At 40.5% G+C, this 18342-nt stretch overlaps 1 protein-coding gene across 1 annotated transcript in view; it reads right to left on the bottom strand.

The window, feature by feature from the left end:
* Window positions 1-4104: 4104 nt before the first annotated feature.
* LOC101158974 (serine/threonine protein kinase 26) overlaps window positions 4105-18342 on the bottom strand; it is a 34190-nt gene continuing 19952 nt past the window's right edge. The window contains exons 3-12 of the mRNA XM_004079644.5: window positions 17841-18002; window positions 17712-17768; window positions 17467-17575; window positions 14630-14787; window positions 8028-8213; window positions 7385-7527; window positions 7215-7311; window positions 7056-7118; window positions 5824-5960; window positions 4105-5486 (exon numbers count right to left, since the gene is read on the bottom strand). Of these exons, the coding sequence (XP_004079692.1) occupies window positions 5471-5486; window positions 5824-5960; window positions 7056-7118; window positions 7215-7311; window positions 7385-7527; window positions 8028-8213; window positions 14630-14787; window positions 17467-17575; window positions 17712-17768; window positions 17841-18002 (1128 nt within the window). The 3' untranslated portion in view covers window positions 4105-5470. The remainder of the gene's footprint in view (window positions 5487-5823; window positions 5961-7055; window positions 7119-7214; window positions 7312-7384; window positions 7528-8027; window positions 8214-14629; window positions 14788-17466; window positions 17576-17711; window positions 17769-17840; window positions 18003-18342) is intronic.

The following is an 18342-nucleotide window of genomic DNA, read 5'->3' as shown; positions in this document are numbered from 1 at the left end:
TCGCACGCTACGTACGTAAAGCCTGAAAATTGACCTAAAAACTAGCATAACAAAGCATGAACACGACAGCTTTTAATGTGGAAGCCCAAAACGGGCATATGCGCGTTTTTATAGACTTGTCATTGGATAGCGGTTACTGAAACACACGTTTCGGAGCCGGATGTGAACACGGCATTTAAGCTTTTTTAATGTGCCGCAGTCATCAAACCTTGTTTCAGACAGAAAATCCCAAACTCTTCAGCTGCTGAACTATTTAGAAAATGCTTTTGAGCACAGTTTCTGTAAAGTCAGGGATTTGAACCCCCAGCATCAGATGGCTGATCAATGCCTCCACGTTGAAGGAACTGAAGCTCGGCCACTTGAATCATCCAAAATCGGAGCTTGTGGAGGGAATGTTGGAGATGACGGTTTCCTCCTTCAGGCTGCAGCTGTCTTCAATTACAGCTCCTTCTCCAAGCCTAATGTCTGTAATTTAGTCCTCAGCAAGAGAATCCATCTGTTCAGGCTGAAAATACTCAACATCCCAGTCTTTAGGACATCAGTTCCTCCTGTGAATTCAGAAGCTCCAACAGTTTGCTTCTGTTGGGTTGAAGGAATCACCCTTTACAATAACAGAGGAAATTTTCTCTTAGAAACTTTTTCATTTTCCTTCTTCAGAAACTCAGAGTCAGTTTGGGCCACATTGGTTCCTCCCTACTTCAGTGCCCTTGGGCAGATTTACTCTAAAGCCTTAGTCACAACCGTCTTAAAAGGTGGATGCGGGCTGTCAGCGGGTACAAAACCTCTACGGGGCACACGGGTGGCCAAAACGACATACGACAGTCGTGCAACATTCACACGTGGTCAGTAAGGAGCCGGTACTCGCACCTTACTCATGACCAGAGTGTGGCGTTACGGGCCCCGTACAACAGCATCACCAGTACAACTCAAGCGTTCGCAACTTCCATTAGCCTTAAGGTGGCCGTACGAGCCCCGGGGGAACTGCAAGACACACCTGTGGTACCCTTAAAGAAAGAAAAGAACAAAATAAAAGTCCCACTATCTGCCACACACCTGCGAAATTTGTTGTCAGCATTTGATCCATCCAGGCACAGCCGCGCTCAGGAACCATTTGGTGGCTCAAACCCTCCCCCCGAATCCAACCCCTTAATGCTGAGTGTCAAGCAGGGCGGCATTGGGTCCCATTTTTAAGGTCTTTGGTATGACTCTGCCTGGATTTGAACCCACGACCTTCCAGTTACAGGGCGGACACTAACCACGAGGCTGAAACTGTCTGTCACAACCCTTTGGGCATAAACGCATCACCATGGGTTGCTTACATTCATTCTGTCAGTATTAGAAAGAATGGGTCAACCACATCTGAGAAACATGTTGATCAATTTTCTGCTTTTCTGTTGAACAAAGCCTGACCGGCTTTTCAGCGTAAAAACTTCATCGGCTGAGGACCTGCAGGAGTTGGACAGACTGAAAACAACATTCAGGCATCTGTTGGGTAAAACGCCTCACAAAGACCCAAACCCAGCCGGCACACCGGCTTCTGTCTCCATAAAGAATGACCTAATCATGACCTTTCCACCACCGTGCTTCAGTTAAAAATAAAGCATTTTTGCCAGAAAAGGGATCAGTGTTTGTTTTACCAAAGATGCTTTTTTTTCACAAGTCTTACTGAAGTATTTCACGTAACAGAATGTAGAAATCTAATAATAATAATAAACTTTATTTTTATAGCATGCATTTAGTCTAACCAGCAGACCCTGGTCACATGACCTCAGGGACCTGCTGGGAGTGTACGGCTGCAAAAGGTCTTGTAACCCTTGTGCTATTCTAGGCACTTTACCATTGGGAGTTGGGTCATCTAGACCCACTAGACAGTCCTCTGAACCTTTTTTCTTCAATGATTTGTGATCTTCACTGGTTTTTCATGGATTACATGAAATCTTTCCACCTTTATCCACCTTTGTCATGGTAGGGAGAACACGTCAATGTAAGGGGGGGTCATCTAAGACAGCACAAGGGTTAAGGTGGACCGGTGCTTGGCTATTGAGAGCTGTGTATGTTGAAACCAGAATTTTAAAATGCACTTGATGGCTGATAGGGAGCCAGTGCAGCTGGATTAACAACGGGGTGACGTGTGAAAACTTGGATGATTTAGTTAAAAGCCTAGCAGCAGCGTTCTGGACAACCTGGAGCCGTTCTAAAGATTCTTTGCTCAAGTATGTGAAGATGGAGAAGCAATAATCAAGACGAGATGAAATAAAAGCGTGGATGAGCAGCTCCAACTCAGAACGTGACACAATTGGACTCAGTTTTGCAATGTTTTTAAGATGATAAAAACAAAAACGTACAAGTGAGTCAAGGGATAAAACCTGGTCTAGAGTTACCCAGAGGTTCCTGACAAACGGCTTGATAAAGGAAGCAAGTGGACTGAACCACTGGACTATCTGGAGGAGGCAACTGTCAGGAACACAGACTAGGACCTCTGTTTTAGCTTCATTTAGTTGGAGAAAATTATCATTCATCAAACTTTTGGCTGAATCCAGACATCTGCGTAAAATCTGTATTTTAAAAACATCCTGCGGTTTAAAAAGACACAGAGCTGAATATCATCAGCATAAAAATGATAAGAAACATCGTTAAAAGAACTTAAAATGCGCTGCAAAGGCAATAGATATAAAATGAACAATAAAGGTCCCAAAACTGAGCCTTGAGGGACACCAGAAGTGAGGGATGTAGAAGAGGACTGAAACTTTGAAAAAACAACAGAAAAAGATCTACCAGTCAGAAAAGAGGAGAACAATTTTAATGAGGAACCAGATAGCCCAACCCAATTTTTTAGCCTGTCCAGGAGGACATAGTGGTCGACAGCGTCAAAGGCTGCGGTCAAGTCCAGTAGCAGTAGCACAGCATTTTCCTGCATCACTCTGTGTCAGGATGTCATTAGTGACTTTGAGAAGGGCTGTTTCAGTGGAGAGAGCTCTGCAAAAACCTGACTGAAACTGATCTAAAATGCCATGACTGTGGAAAGCAGTTGTAAGATGGTTAGCAACAACCTTTTCTGAAATTTTGGACATGAATGGGAGATTAGAAATAGGTCTGTAACTGCTCAAGAGGGAGGAGTCAAGCCCGGGTTTTTTAAGGAGACGAAGGACGACAGCTTTCTTAAAGTGCTCAGGGACTTGACCAGACAGCAAGGACGAGTTAATTATTGACAGGACAGAAGGACCGATGGACTGGAAGACATCTTTGAGCAGAGATGTTGGCAGCACGTCCAGAGAGCAACAGGATGAATTCATTGTGCCAACTAATCTGACTAGCTCAGGCAGAGAAACGGGTGAGAACGTGTCTAAAATCACAGGGCGAGGTGGACTAGGACCAGAACCAGCTGAGTGACACAGAGAGCTTCTCACAGATCTGACTTTGTCAATAAAAGATAATAAAAACGTATCACAATCATCATTTGAATGGATGGGGACAGCAGGTAGATTGGGCATCACGACATCACTAATAGTGTTGAATAGCACTTTAAGATTACCTCTGCTTTTAGAAATGAGAATAGTGAAGTAAGCAGCCCTCACATCTCTAACCGCACTGTTAAAAGAAACTAAAAGATCCTGAAGATGAAGTAAATGAACAGGTAAATGAGTTCTTTTCCACACACGTTCCATTTTTCTGCAAGATCGTCGTCGTTCATCCAAGGGGAAACCTTAGCGACGGGGCCAGTCTGGTTTTAAAGGGACAGACTTCATCTAAAATAGAAAGACAGTAACTATTAAAAGTACGTCACAAAGAATTAACATCTGTGCAAGGAGAGAGGACCAGATTAAAAGCGCTAGAAAAGGCCTCAGCCGAGGAGGAGTTAAGCTAACTTCTCTGTGTGCCAGCAAGAGCGACACAGAAAAAGACAAGTTAAAAAAAAATACTATGATGATCAGAAATAAAAATGTAAAAAGTTTTGCTTTAGTTAAAGATGTTCAAATAGAAATAAAGAGTAAAATGTGAAGTTGAGATTTCTTGTTGCATTGGCCCAAAACAGTAAGAATAATACTGATCAAATATTAGTTTATAAAAAACCTATTTAAGTAAATAAACAACAAACACCAAAAGTTTCACAATCATACATAAATATTTATTCATAAAACTCTAAGTCCCGCTACAAAAAGTATGTTACTGTAAAATCGTACATCTTTCATTTCACGAACTCCCCTTTTCTAGCCGCTCTCGTATCCCTTATAACACATTAAAAAAACAAAAATATACATTGACCAAGTCTTATAGTGTCTTTGGTACAAACTGTCAGCACTGCGTTGACGTACAGCTCCCAACTTCATCCTGAAAGCAGCTTTTGCTACAATTCAGTATGAAGTTTCAAATCAAAGCGTTTTGTTGAAATTCGGCGTTTGGACATTTGACAGCCAACAGCAGAAGTTCCCACGGTTAATGGATTCCAAAATAAAAATAAAACCCTGAAGGCTTTCCGTAGTCTGCAGGTCCATTAAATCACGATAAAAACAAAAACTTGAACATGCACCCAGAAAACGTCGGAAACTTTGTGAAAACTCGATTGAAAGACCCAAAAGAAAAACCGAACAATTGATCAACATCTTTACGTTGTCTGCGTAGTCATTTCTAATTTTGCCAATTACTGCAGAAGCTCAAAGGGGTTTCTAGCGAACATGTTGGTTCGCAAGTGGGCAACGCATGGACTAGTCTGGTTAAGCTAGCCGACTCAAAGCTGAATCAAGAGTTTCCCCGCTAGCCTGTTGGTTAGCAAGCTAGTAATGCATAGACTAGACTGGTTAAGCTAACCGACGCAAAGGTTTCCTAGCTAGCATGTTGTTTAGCAACCAAGTAATGCATAGCCTAGTCTGGTAAAGCTAGTTGAGTCAAAACTGACTCAAAGTTTGGTCTGGATTCACTTTGGGAACATTTTGAAACAGGTTCACCAATTCCTCACCTGTTTTAGCTATCTGCTACGCTAATCTTTAGCCAACACTGAGGAATCTCCTCTGTCACATGTCAAAGTCGAACCCTGTGTTGGCCTTTCAAGGGCCATCCTGACCTGGAAGTAAAAAGTAAAAACAAAAACGACACAAATATGAGATAGAAAGCATTTCAAGTGCTGCTGAACAGACAGACGGACTCCGGGCGAGTCATGACACCAAACTAAAGGCTACAGCTGCTGCAGCAGAAAGAAACCTTTCCGCAAAAATGGATGAACAGAAGATGGAGAAGTTAAGGCACGTCATGTTATTAAGACAACATTATTTTTGGACTGATTTGGATTCAACAGAAAGGTTCCCTCCTCCAGCAGCGAGGAGGAAATAGTGTACATATGACTTTCTTAGTGTGTGCTGAATATTTAAGTCTGAGTGTTGAGAGGGTTCAATGCACAGCAAATCTCCTCTGTTTTCCAGCGGGGCGACGGTATGAAGACAGTCTCTTCCTAATTTCTTTTCCTCTCAACTGGTCTTCAGTTTGTTGTGAATCTGAAGAAAAAGGACACATTTCCAATAAACAACGGTCAAAAGGAAATTTTCTAAAATTTTGACGACTGTTCGGATACAAAAAAAACAAAAAATCCCATTTTAAAAAGCTACAGTGGGGGTTGTACTCTACAATTCCAACCAATGAGAGGAAACTATGGCTGGTGGATGGGGGAGGGGCTTAAAGAGACGGGACCACACATTAAAAGTTAGAGACCAAAGATGAAAAAAATGTTCTTAACAGGCAAGAAAACTCACAAATAACTTGTGAATTTGTTTGTCTGTGAGCTAAAAAGAAGAACAAACAGCGTCTTTCAGTACTGAGTGACGATGGTCATACTTCTGGCACCGGGCGATGATGTGCGTCACCATCTTGTCTGTGATGCCCGGACAGATGTCTTCGGCCAGCTGAATGTTGTGCTCCAGCTGCTCGATGGCCAGTCGTTGCGTCGAATGCTCCTTGTGTTGCTGCTTCAACTACAAGAGGATAAGAAAAAAAAGTCAATCGATTCCTCAGACTATAGCTAGCAGATACATAGCACGGTCAGATAGCTTAAGGCTAGCTAGCTTAACCCTTTAACACCAGAAGATATCAGTGGCAATGCCTAAATAGAACAAGCGCTTTGACAGTTGACGCGTTCAACGTAACTCTAGCGGCTTTGTGCTAAAGAAATAGCAACGTTTACGTTGATTGCGTAAACACTGTATTGCTGTAAAGTGTTGCACATCAGCGTAGAGCTGATTTTTCCTACTTCACAAACTGTTGGAATTACGTTACCTGTGTAAATGGTTGAAGAGTAACATTGTTGAAAAAAATGTTGTTAATTGTTGTGTTAAAAGGGTTAAGGCCAGCCATCTCAAGGCAAGCTAGCTCTAAAGCAGCTAGTTTAATGCCAGTTAGCCTAAGCACAGCTAGCTCTAGGCTAGCTAGCTAAAGGCTAGTTAGCTAAAGGCCAAAAAAGGTTACATCTGATGGGCCTTTAGATTCATGTTGGGTTTTCCAAAATAAACTACATTTTTGTTTTTTTACCAATTGATGGTAATCTGATTTTTGTAAATTGATGACAGTAAATGTGTTGTTTTGAATAACAAGTTATTGATGTGATCTGATAAAATTCAATTCAAAACAATAAAAAGAAAATAAAGTATTTATATTCTACCTTTGGTTGCAGGTTTAAATACAAAGAAAAAGGAAAGGTAAAATGCCAAACTCGATTTATTCTTTCAAATTTTGCCTCAACTATGAATTACATTCATCAGATTAAAGTCTGTTTAACATATTTTGTGTTAATAATAACAGAATACAAAATTAAAGAACAGAAGAAAAAAAGTCGAACAGTGAAAGTGAGTGCACTGAAAAAAATAATAATTCCAGCCACTATAAATTATTATGATTTATTCAGAGCAAAATATTCAAACAGTATTTTTTCAGGACTGCACTATCAAAAAATTAGAGAAAAAGTAAAAGTTAAATAAAAAAAATAAAATGTGATCAAGTGTTTTAAATAATTAGAACTGAATTTGGTTAAAAGACCATTTGTCTTTCAACTAAACTCTTATTTTGACGCTCACCTCAGTGAAGACCGGGGAGATGACCGTGCTCAGGCTGGCAGATTTACTCAGCTGCTCTGGAGTCTGAAGATAAAGAACATTTCTGCTTCAACCCGAATGCCCTAAAACCATCGGAGGATCAGGATGAAGGTTCCCGAGGAACCAGATACTGCGACTAACCGTCCCGTTGAGGACCATCCTGCCTTCTGTCTTCTTCTTCCGGACGGTGGTGAAGGACCACTCAGGATGCATGTCGTTTTCTTTGTTGCTGGACTCACTGCTCACACAAACAAACAGTTGTAGGCGCTGAACCGACATGCAGCAGCAGCAGAAGAAAGCCCTGAAGTCACCTGTCTGAGTCGTCGGAGCTGCTGCCGCTGTGACCTTCCTCCTTCCACCTCCTGTACCTGTCGATCAGCTCGCTCAGGTAAGACGTCTTTTTACAGTGCTTGGTGATGAACTTGTGCTTCAGCAGCTCTTTGGCGGTCGGCCGCTGCAGGACCGTAGAGTGAAGCCAAAGGAGGGGAATTAAAAAAAAAAAAAAAAAGAGGAAATGAGATTTTTTCAAAGTAAGAGGCAAAAAAATATAAAATGATTAAATGTTTGGCCTCAGGTTTATTGATCAAATTAAGGAGATTTAATAATTTCTTCCACTAGGTGGCAGCAAAACACAACAAAACTTTCATGGAGCGGCCTTACGTTTACAGGAGTGCAAAGTAACTAAAAATAAAGTTTCAAAATGTTCCATTTGGTACCAAAGCTCCACATGAAACAAAACTATTTCTGTTTTTTCTTTAATAATAAATGATTAAGTTGTTCTTATAGTTACTTTAAAAACTTCAAAACACCTAAAAATCTTTTTTATCACAACAAAAAGCTGGATATGACTTTAGAAGACGTACAGATATAAATTTGTATCAAGACAAAAGCACGATTTGACCTCCTTAGGATGGAAAAATCATCTATTTGATTGAAAGTAACTTGGATGCGTACAAAGGCCGGGTCTTTGTTGAGGCACGCCTCGGTGAACTCTTTGAAGCTCTTGGAGAAGTCTCCGCTCAGCGTGGGAGGAGGAGACTTGGGGATGTGGAAGAGGACGCGCATGGGATGCATGTCTGAGTTTGGCGGTTCCCCTTTGGCGAGCTCGATGGCCGTGATGCCCAAAGACCAAATGTCTGCCTGTAGAGACACACAGGAGCAGAAAACATCATCATCAGTTTGAAAACCGACCATTCGCTGACGATGCGACTTTAAATGTGTGTTGATCAGACATGAGTCTGTCAGTCAGTCAGATTATATTGGATCAGATTTTTAAAAATGGCAAGACCTGTATGGATTTTAAACATTTTTAACTAGCTATTTATACGCCAAAATGTAGTTCAGTGTCCGACTTTTCCACTTACACCCCCAATCAAGAGATGGCAGCTCAGCACACCAAGACTCTTTCAGCAGCTCAGCACCAGAACCATCTCATGCTAGCATGCTAGCCTAGCGAACATATCGGGTTGTCGGAATTGAATTTTTTGTTTTTAAACTTTACTAAAAAGTTTGGGAGATAGCGTAGTCACAATTATGTTTTAGCGGTATCCATCGTTTTTTATGCATTGCAAACAAGGTTAGGAGTTACAGATATTGTGAACCTGCTAACTCTATGCTATGCTTTTTTAAAAGTGTTTTTATACAAGGTTTGGGGTTAGCGTGGTCACAGTTTGTTTCGGCCTTAGACTGTTACGAACAACTAGCATAGTCAGAGAAACAAACTTTATTTTAGAAGTATTGTTTCTTACGTGTTGCAAATGAGGTTAGGAGTTACAGGCCTTGTGACTACGCTAACGCTTCTGACGCAGCCAACCCGTAGCAGTTTTGGACCGCGTGTTACTAACAAAGTTAGGGGGTTAGCGTAGTCACAGTAGTGCTGTGACGGTGTGGGATTTTTTACCACCGCTGTGATGAAGCAGCAAGAGTCATGGTGTCAGGACCCCCATAATATGTATAATGGGCTGCCCCGCCCTCCCTTGCAGTGGAGGATGAAGACTTTTTCTACACACAGGACTAGCAGAAAAAGTAAATTATCAGCAAAGATGAATGTGTTTAATGTGTTTATTATAGTTCAAATCACGCGCCATATGCAGAACTTTCAAATTAAAAAAACGTGCAGTGATGCGGTTATCGTCACAGCCCTAAGTCACAGTAACGTTTATTTTAGCAGATTCTCCTAACGAGCTTAGAAGTTACAGTCGTTGTGAATACCCTGACCCAGCTAGCGCTTCTAACCTGGCTACGTGTTTGTTATACCTGTAGCGTGTTACAAACATGTTCTAGAGTTCCTGTAAACATCAGTCTGACTGACTGGCAGATTCATGCCTGACTCTGGTCTCGGTTAATGTGCCGTATAGTCCAATGTGCCGTATGTTTGAAAACAGACCATTCGTTGACGATGCGCCTTTAAATCCGTGTTGATCAAATATTTCATAAATGATTCCAAGAAAAGCAGGAAATCCCCAGAGTCTTGCCAACACACAACCCTAGAGGAAGCAACTCTGAAAAGGTTTCATCAACGCCTAAGAGTCCAGAACAATGAGTCTTCTCAACTCTGACAGTTGTGTAGCGGTGGCACCCTTCACAAACCCTCACCACACACACCGACAGACACACACACCCACACACACACAGACAGACAGTATGGTGCTGAGTCACAGGACGCTCGGTTACTGCTAGAACGTCAACTCTGCAGATCCATTACAGTTACACACCGACCATATGGCAGCATGTGGCTACACACAAACGCACCGCTTGTCTTTTGAACGCGATGAATGAAAATAATGTGTATTTAATCATCCTTTGCTTAGAACAGGAGATCAGAATCAACTTAACGTATAAAAACAAAGATTTGGAAAGAAAGAAAGAAAGAAATGATATTGACCACTTTAAATAACGTCACACTCATAGCTTTTTCTGTCAACTTCCTGGTTAACTTCAGCAGTAAACAAAACAAACGTAAATGTTTTGGATCGTTTAACAAAAAAAAAAACGGAAAATGTTTTTCCATCCTCAAACTTTTACCGACTGGAGTTCAAGTGGGTCGATGCTAAGAAGAAAGTAAATGAAGACGCAGCAACACCTCAATAAAAAGGCAACAAGTAGGAAACATCGACTGTCCTTTCATCTAAACTACAACAGTCTTTCCAACAGACCTGTTTTATAAGCTGACTTTCTATTTTTAGAAGAAAAACCAAAAAACTCCAACATTTTAGATTTTGCAGACACGTTCATGCTAGCAGAAAGTCTCATTAGAAATATTTTTCATTTTGTATTTTTTAATTGTTGACTATGATTAACCAAAATCCGTTTTTCAGAACCTATGTCAGTAAACTGAACTGTAGTCTTTTTTTTTTTTATTTACGAAAAAAACTCGATAGTTTTACTTTGAAAAATGAGGACGTTCACTGACACTTTACTTTGGAAATCCATCAACTTCCGGTGACAGTAGCGCATTTCGTTTGTTTACTTTATATACTTAATATAAAACATTCTGCTGCAATTTTTCTGAAGTACATTACTTTTTTTTACCACACCCCACTATGTGTAAAAATATTCACGACTCAGCGATCTGCACTGAATTAATCAGGGATATATCGCAAATATCCGAGTCTTCAGGTACTTGTTGCAGCTTTAGATCCAAAGACATGAAGAAGTTCTAAAAGTGCTCCGCACCACTTTAACTGGCGGGATTTGGACCAGAAGTTCTGAACATAAAATATTCACTACTCCCTACACTTTTTTAAGATAAACCTTAAACGGCCAGAACTGAAGTACAAATAAACCACACAACGAACACGTAAACCAACGTAGAACATGAACCGTGTTTATTTGAAACTCAGTTTGCGATTCGTACATCAATTACGTAATTTGAACGTGATAATTTAAACGTATACGCAATATGAAAAGGCACAGGTGTGAAAAGTCTGTCAGACATACGTGGATTGGTCGAGGAAAGCCGCAAATTTCCGTATGCATCTCACAAAAAAAAAAAAATCAAACACAACTGCGTAAGATTTACGCAATAATTACGTATAAACTACGCAAAATACGCATAAACTGCGTCATTTTCAACCAGCCCAAAATTTGGAACAGATAAAAACTAAACTTCACGTAAAGACCCATCGGCCGAAACCCTCGACGGACATCTGCGCAAGAAACGCAAGAAACACGTATGAATTATCACGAAAGAACGACATGTCATATGTGGAAAATGTGCAAAGTTTTGTGTGACACGACCTTTATGTTCATCTTCATCCCTTCTGCTTGATTAAAGTGTTTAAACCGTGAAGCTGTAAAGTATTTCCTCGCTTATGTTGAAGCCAAACATGGTTTGGACTTCATCCATCCTATTTTGAAAACTCGGATAAAAAAAAAAAAAAAAAAGGAGGAGGATGTTGCCTCAGTTTACCCAGAAACCATTTGGTGTGGATGTTGCATCATCCGATGTTCCTACTGTGAGCCTGACCTGCACCTCTGGCTGTGGAAAGTCAAACAAAGCTGCTCCAAACGCCGTTATGGTGACCTGAACGGACACCATCTATGGAAACGTGGTTCCAATGAAGAGATTTCCACTGGAATCAGTCGGTTGATGGAAAAGAATGAGGCGACTCGGCCTTTTTAGGGTGTTTTATAACTACGTATAGAAGCTCCTAAAACTTCACATCACAACTGACAATCATTTCTAACTTCTAAACTGAGTATATTAAAAAAGAAACCTTGGATTCTACTTTCATGTCTTTTAAGCTTTTATTTTATTGGTTAGATAATAAAAACTGAAGCTTTAGGCTCCTTAGTAAATGGGAAAATCCCATCAGAAAATGTTAGGAAACCAAGATCTCCACGCTCCAATGGTATGGAGGTCCAGGCTGCTTTGAAGGCTGCCTCGGATCATCTCCATTGTTGGGTTTGTGGTACAGTCATCGAGTCAACAGTCCATAGACCTTCTATAAGGTTCAGCATTGACGGGAAATGAGAACCGGACTGAACAACCCCTCCGCCCTCACGTTCCAAACAGGAAGTACCAAGAAGAATAAAAGCAGCCGATACTCAGACATTCTGTTGGTCAGAAGAACCGCTCTTTTATAAACATGTTCTTGCTAATCCTATCCTTTCATGATATTTTTGCTGTAGTTCCAAGTTATAAACTGACCAATCAGATGCATCAATAACGTTCAAAGCGTTTGACTGACAGATGCTCCCGAGCCCGCCTTCAGTGGAAGGTGTGGCCTTCTAACACGCCCAGTCCTGATCGGAGAGAGCGGTTGCCATTGAAATGTAGACGGACCAATCAGACTGCAGACTAGCTGCCCTCGGGGGGCGACAGCTGGCTGGGGAGAGCGGGAACCGCCAACCCTTTGGTTGTTGGGCGACCTGCTCTACCGCCTGAGCTAAACTGACGCCCTGACTTTAATATCAGCAACACAACAAACTGACGGAAAACATAGATTTCATGGAATTCGAATCTAAAAGCTTTATAAAAAAATGAACCCAGGCCTCTATTCTGGTGTCACATCATCTTAGTTGTATTTTTCTAAACTTTGTTCACCAGAATGCGACAAAAAAAAGCCAGAGGACGTTATCCCGTTCCCCGTGGACAACAATCCGCTTGTCGTCTGGATTTTCTACCAAAAACTAAAACAGGAAAGAAAGGAAGAACAGATCAGAATAAAATAAAATAATAACAAAATAACAATAATAATAATAAAACGGCAAACAAAAGAGGCTCGAAAGTCAAAGAAAAAATGAAATTATGTTTGTGATCAATGAGTCTATAAAAGATCACAAATGATTAAAACACTGAGAATGCACAGTTAAATCAGGACACTTGAACATTTAGCACACCATAGCTTCCTGTTTGAAGCTGGTTTGAAAACATTCAAGCTGCCAGTTCACCAGCTAAATGCTGGGTTGCTTGTTACACAATAAAGATGGCTCCAATTCAAGATGACAAAAATGGCTCCACTTTACAACAAAAATGGTCTTTTTATCTCGTTGACATCAATTAAAAGGAAGCTTTTAACTTACTTTATAATAAAAATGAGTGTTTACTAAAAACAAAAAAAGTATTTGCTGGTACCCCATAAAGCTGGAGCCATGTCAGTTCACCAGGTGACCACTAGGGGTTCAAAACACAAGCAAATTAGTTTGCATTCCTCAATAGAAAAGCTTCAAAAAATGTCATTATCCTCGTTCATGGCTAAATTGTTTGTCCATAACAGCCAGGTTAGTGTTTGAAATGCGGCTAAAAATACAGAGACAAAGAGCCGGCGGAGGGAATCCCAGTCAACGGGAAAAACCTGTTGCTCGCCGTCCGCCGGCGGGACGTCACCGACCGCAGGGCGGCCGTCTGCCTCATGCAAACGAACCCGGGCGCGCTCAGGGAATAACGAAACCGCCCCCAAGGCCGGAGCAACTGCAGGCTCTCCTGGTTGCCACGGCGACATGCAAACGGGGGAGGGGCAAACAAACTTTAGAGCTTCAGGACTGGGATTCTGTCGACGTTCAGCAGTGGACTGACGGGAGGAAAATGCACAGACTAGACAAGAAAATCATCTTGATTAGTTTTATTTAGAAATATTTCATAAATTGGCGTTTACGTACTATTAGCAAAAATGGACACATTTATACTATAGCAGTTATTTTATAGAAGAGAAAAAAATTGGAGTTAAAGGTTGTTTTTTTAAAGTAAAAAATCAAAAAACTTTACATAAAAAAAATAGGTCTATACCGTGTTTTCTTCAAATATTCTCTATTTTCTGAATGAGTTAAAGATGGACTAAATATTTGTACATTTGTGTTTTAATTATCAAGCAAAAAAAAATTATTCCAACATTTTCAAAAAGGTATATTTAATTTATTACCAACAGAAGGAAACTTTCTTTATAAGAGCTAAAAACAAAACCCACACATAGGCGGGGGGGAATTTCAATGAATTTCTTGGCTTGTTTTTCATCTTTTCATGTATTTTCTCAAATTATTTCACTAATAAATGTTTTTATGATCTTTTCAGCATGAGAGCTGACAAATCCCATCTAAAACACTGTGTGTTTTTTTTCATATATTATTGATTTTATGACAGCAACCTGCATGAAATCTAAATGTGAGCTGCACTTGGCCCCCCCGGGCCGGACTTTGGACATGCCTGCTCTAAAGACTCAGCCATGGTTCCACTATCAGCTCTCCAAACCGGACAAGTGTGAGCGCTCTCGCATCAAACGGGGAAGTAGCATTTGATCGTGTGTTCGCCGTGTTCTTCCTGTGTTTACGGCGGGCTCAAACTTCCCTAAATGAAGAATTGTTTGCATATTTGAAACGATTTGTGCTTTAAAAAAGAAAATGCAAATGTCTTCCTCTTTTCTGGTTCACCAATCTGTGGCACACAAATAGTTCTCAGAGAGGGAGGCCCAGTGTTTTCTGGGAAATGGAGGCTCCCTTTGTGTTAGAAACGGCCCAGATTTGCTCTTTCAGAACAAAAACAGCCCCGTGGGGGAGGGGGGGGGGGGGTCAGACGGCCCCGGGGGAGGCGTTAGCCGTAAAGTAAACGGGTGCCTGACCTTTGAGTCGTAGGCAGACTGCTGGATGACTTCAGGCGCCATCCAGAACGGCGTTCCCACGAAGGTTTCCCTCTTGATCTGCGTGTCGGTCAGCTGACCTGCCACGCCGAAGTCCGCCAGCTTCACCTGACCGTGTTCGGACAGCAGGACGTTTGCAGCTGTGGACGAGACGAGACGAGGAGGATGAAAACGTTTTCACGGCAAAGAGAAAAGTCCGCAGCTCCCGTTGGATTCCAGAGGTCAGAGGTCACAGAGGCTTGTCTGGCATCTGCATTCTTATTAAGGGTTTCAGAGAGACAGAAAACCTGTGCATGTCGTCATCCAACAGAAATATTTGATCATTTTTGACCAAAAAAAAAAAATCTACAAGAAATTCAGAAATCCAAAGAGTTTCCAATAAAAAAAATGAAATAAGTTTAAGTGAAAATAATCTTTAAAGCATCATAAAACTTAACAAAGAATGTTAATAATAGATACCCTGATGTATTTGAACGCAACATTGGATTTACCGAATCAAAACAAAAACTTTTATTTTCAAAACACTGATAATTAAAGATGAAATAAAACAGTTTCCTATATTTCCAGCAGTTGTAATAACTTTCTAGACTTCCTGCTGTCCACAAAACTGCAGCAGGAAGGAAGTAGCAGGAAGTCAAAGTAAAAGCTTTGGGTTTCTTGAAGCTGTTTATGACGAGTCATGCTCTTAGAAAATCTTCATCCTCATGAGGATGATGACATTGAAATCGACATTTTCTGTGGACTTTTGAAAACAAACCTGAATATTTTGCTAATTATTAATTCCAAAACAGTGGAATCAAAAGGTTCTATTTTGTGACCAGAACTTGTTTTTAACTCCTGTTGCTTCTATGATGACTTAAAAAAAAATTAGAAATAATGTGTTTTCAACAGCTTTTAGATGAAATGCATCACTTTTTCTTGACATATTTTGAGCTTTTGAAGAGTTATGTTGTGACATCACTTCCTGTAAAGACATTTACAGCATCAGCGTCCGCGACGCTGCAGTAAGGAAATTCCTGATCGTTGGGAACCGTAAAGAAAAAGACGCCGGGATTTAAATAGAGCAGTGATGAAAGTCAGGCAAGGAAAAAATCCCTGAACTTTTCTTTGAGCGATATGGCGGGCACAGAGCGAAATTTTGGAAAAATACGTGGTCTTAGATGCATTCTGGTGCATTCTGGCAGCTAGTTATTCACTTCTTTATCAAGAAACTAAGACTAATTGGAGCATCATGATTTGTCATTCAAACCCCTAGTTTGACTCTCCATTAAGGACTTGCTGGTCCTAAAAAAGAATTTGGAAAATTGCTCAAAGTAACACAATCCTACAATCTACGCTTTTCCTTAAAGCTGCAAAACATACAATTGCTAAAATATAGTAACATCAAAGCCCCAAATGGCAAAAAGAACACCAGTAACTATGATATTCTATGAAAATAGCTCAGTTATTTATACATTATTTCTGCTTTAGAAATGACTGATGTACAACATCCACTTGCACTGTTTTCTCAAACTATAATTACATCAAAATATGGGATCTGCTTTAAACTATAATTCTATAACATAATACATCAATTCTTTAACACCAATACTAAGTAATCTGGGAAATATCAAAACAAACATACAAACTAAACTAAACATTGTAAACATTATTTTTTAAGGGAGTGCGGGTCCAAACCATCAAATACTTATAATTAATGTCAACTATACTGAACTAAATCATGGTAATTAGGAAATACAAATAAATTAGATAGAGAAATGTATTCAAAATAAAAACTGAAACTCAAAACTAAAATTGAAATTATTTCAAAATGTGGTTTTGAGATTATTTTACACAAAAAAGTATTTGACCTACACTACCTTAAAAATCTTTTTTTTCCAGCCAAGACCACTTCAATTTGTTTTTTATCGTCTTCTCACAACTGAGGTCGTGACCACGCTCAATAATGACGATGCCTGCCATTATTTTAACAGAAATTTGATCGCAAACTCTTCAGGTGTGTTTGTGAAAGTTTAGCGTGGGTCCGCCAGTTTTGGTCTCTAGGGAAGCAAGTCACGCTGACCACGTGGTGCAGACAGAGCCAATCAGACCCGTCGACGCATCCGAAAGCAACTAAAACGTCCCGTCATTGGTCAATTAGGCCGGGAAGATGAGAGATGGCCACGACCATAGAGGAAGCGATCTGCGGAGAAATATAGAAAATAAAGCTAAAATTAGCTGATTTCAGACCATTTTCTAATCCGGAAAGCGATTTGTCCCTAGAGATCAGGTCTTTATTTCCCGGAAAGTACGTTCGGTTTGCTCAAAAACCCGGATTTCCGGGAATTCCCGGAAGACTTTCATCACTGATAGAGAGAAGCTGGTTTTAATCGATGAAAACGGATGAACGCAGCAAAGAAAACTGATGAATTGAATCATTTATTTAGCTGAATTTGGTTATTTTAGGAGAAAAAAAAATACCTAAAAAAAAGTTTCGAAATATGAATCCATTTGAAAAAATAAAGTTTGGTTGAAATTTGGCATTTTATATTTGAACTGTTTGGCAATATTTCTAAAGAAGGGACTATTGAAATGAACATCCTCAGAAAATTTAGGGGGGGTTGAACAAAAATGACACTTCAACTATTAAATATAAATAAAAACCTTCAAACTAAAGACATTTATTGATCCTTTCTTTTCGGTGTTTGTCATTAAAATAACTGAAATAAAATAACCCCCCCCACTGTAAGTCCAAATCCTCCACAGGTATCATTGAAGTTTATCAACTTCCTGTTCTCCCTCAACAGCTACGTTTGGTTTCGTTTAGTGTTGCTCTGCACCTTTGATGTCTCTGTGGATCTTCTTCTCCGAATGCAGGTAGTCCAGACCCTTCAGGATCTCCTTCAGCATGGTGGCGATCTGAGACTCGTCAAAGGGCCCCGCCCGCAGCTGCAGACAAGTACGCGTGAGCAAAGATCAAAGGCTGGAAGGTCCGCCAGGGCGGGGCTTCAAACGCGCCTCGCTCTCACAACAAGCCCGGCAGCCGAGAGGCTTGTTGTTCGGCCCAGCGTATCCCAACACTCACCAAGTCCAGTGCCGATCCTCCACCCAGATACTCCATGATGATCCATAGTTTGCTGCCCTGGAAGAGGAGTCAGTTTGGTCGTTGGGATGCAAATCGGTGACGGTACGAACCGTGGCAACCCCCATTTACCTTCAGGTAGGAGCCGAAGTACTTGGTGATATACGGACTATCGCACTGACTGAGCACCGTGATCTCCTGCTGGATGTCCTCGATCTCATCCTCAGCCTCCTCCAGGTCAATCGTCTTGATGGCGACCACGCTTTGACTGCGGTTATCGATGCCTTTGAACACCTGGAGAGGAGTTAAAACAAGCTTTATTTAAAAAAAACATCTGGACAAAGATGCAAATGAAGAAACAAATAAAAACAGTGAAAAAAAATCATTTCTTTCCTTTTTTAGACGTTTTATTTTTAAATTACATTTGAAAAACCGACTTAACGAAAAGGCTAGTATCATCGGCATAAAAACACACTTATGAAGTACTATTGAAAAAAGGCGGGCTAGGAAAATGAAATAGGACAAACACAAAAGATTGATCGAACTTTATTAAAAATAATTCATAGATTTATGACAGTAGATACAGAGAAAACACATTATATTGACATGAGATTCAAAAAACAAGATAAACTGA

This window comes from Oryzias latipes, chromosome 18 (genome assembly GCF_053564925.1).
Source record: "Oryzias latipes strain Hd-rR chromosome 18, Olatipes_Hd-rR_3.1".
NCBI classification, from domain to species: domain Eukaryota; kingdom Metazoa; phylum Chordata; class Actinopteri; order Beloniformes; family Adrianichthyidae; genus Oryzias; species Oryzias latipes.
The sequence above is the reverse complement of the archived record's forward strand: the minus strand, read 5'-3'. Positions and strand labels throughout refer to the sequence as shown.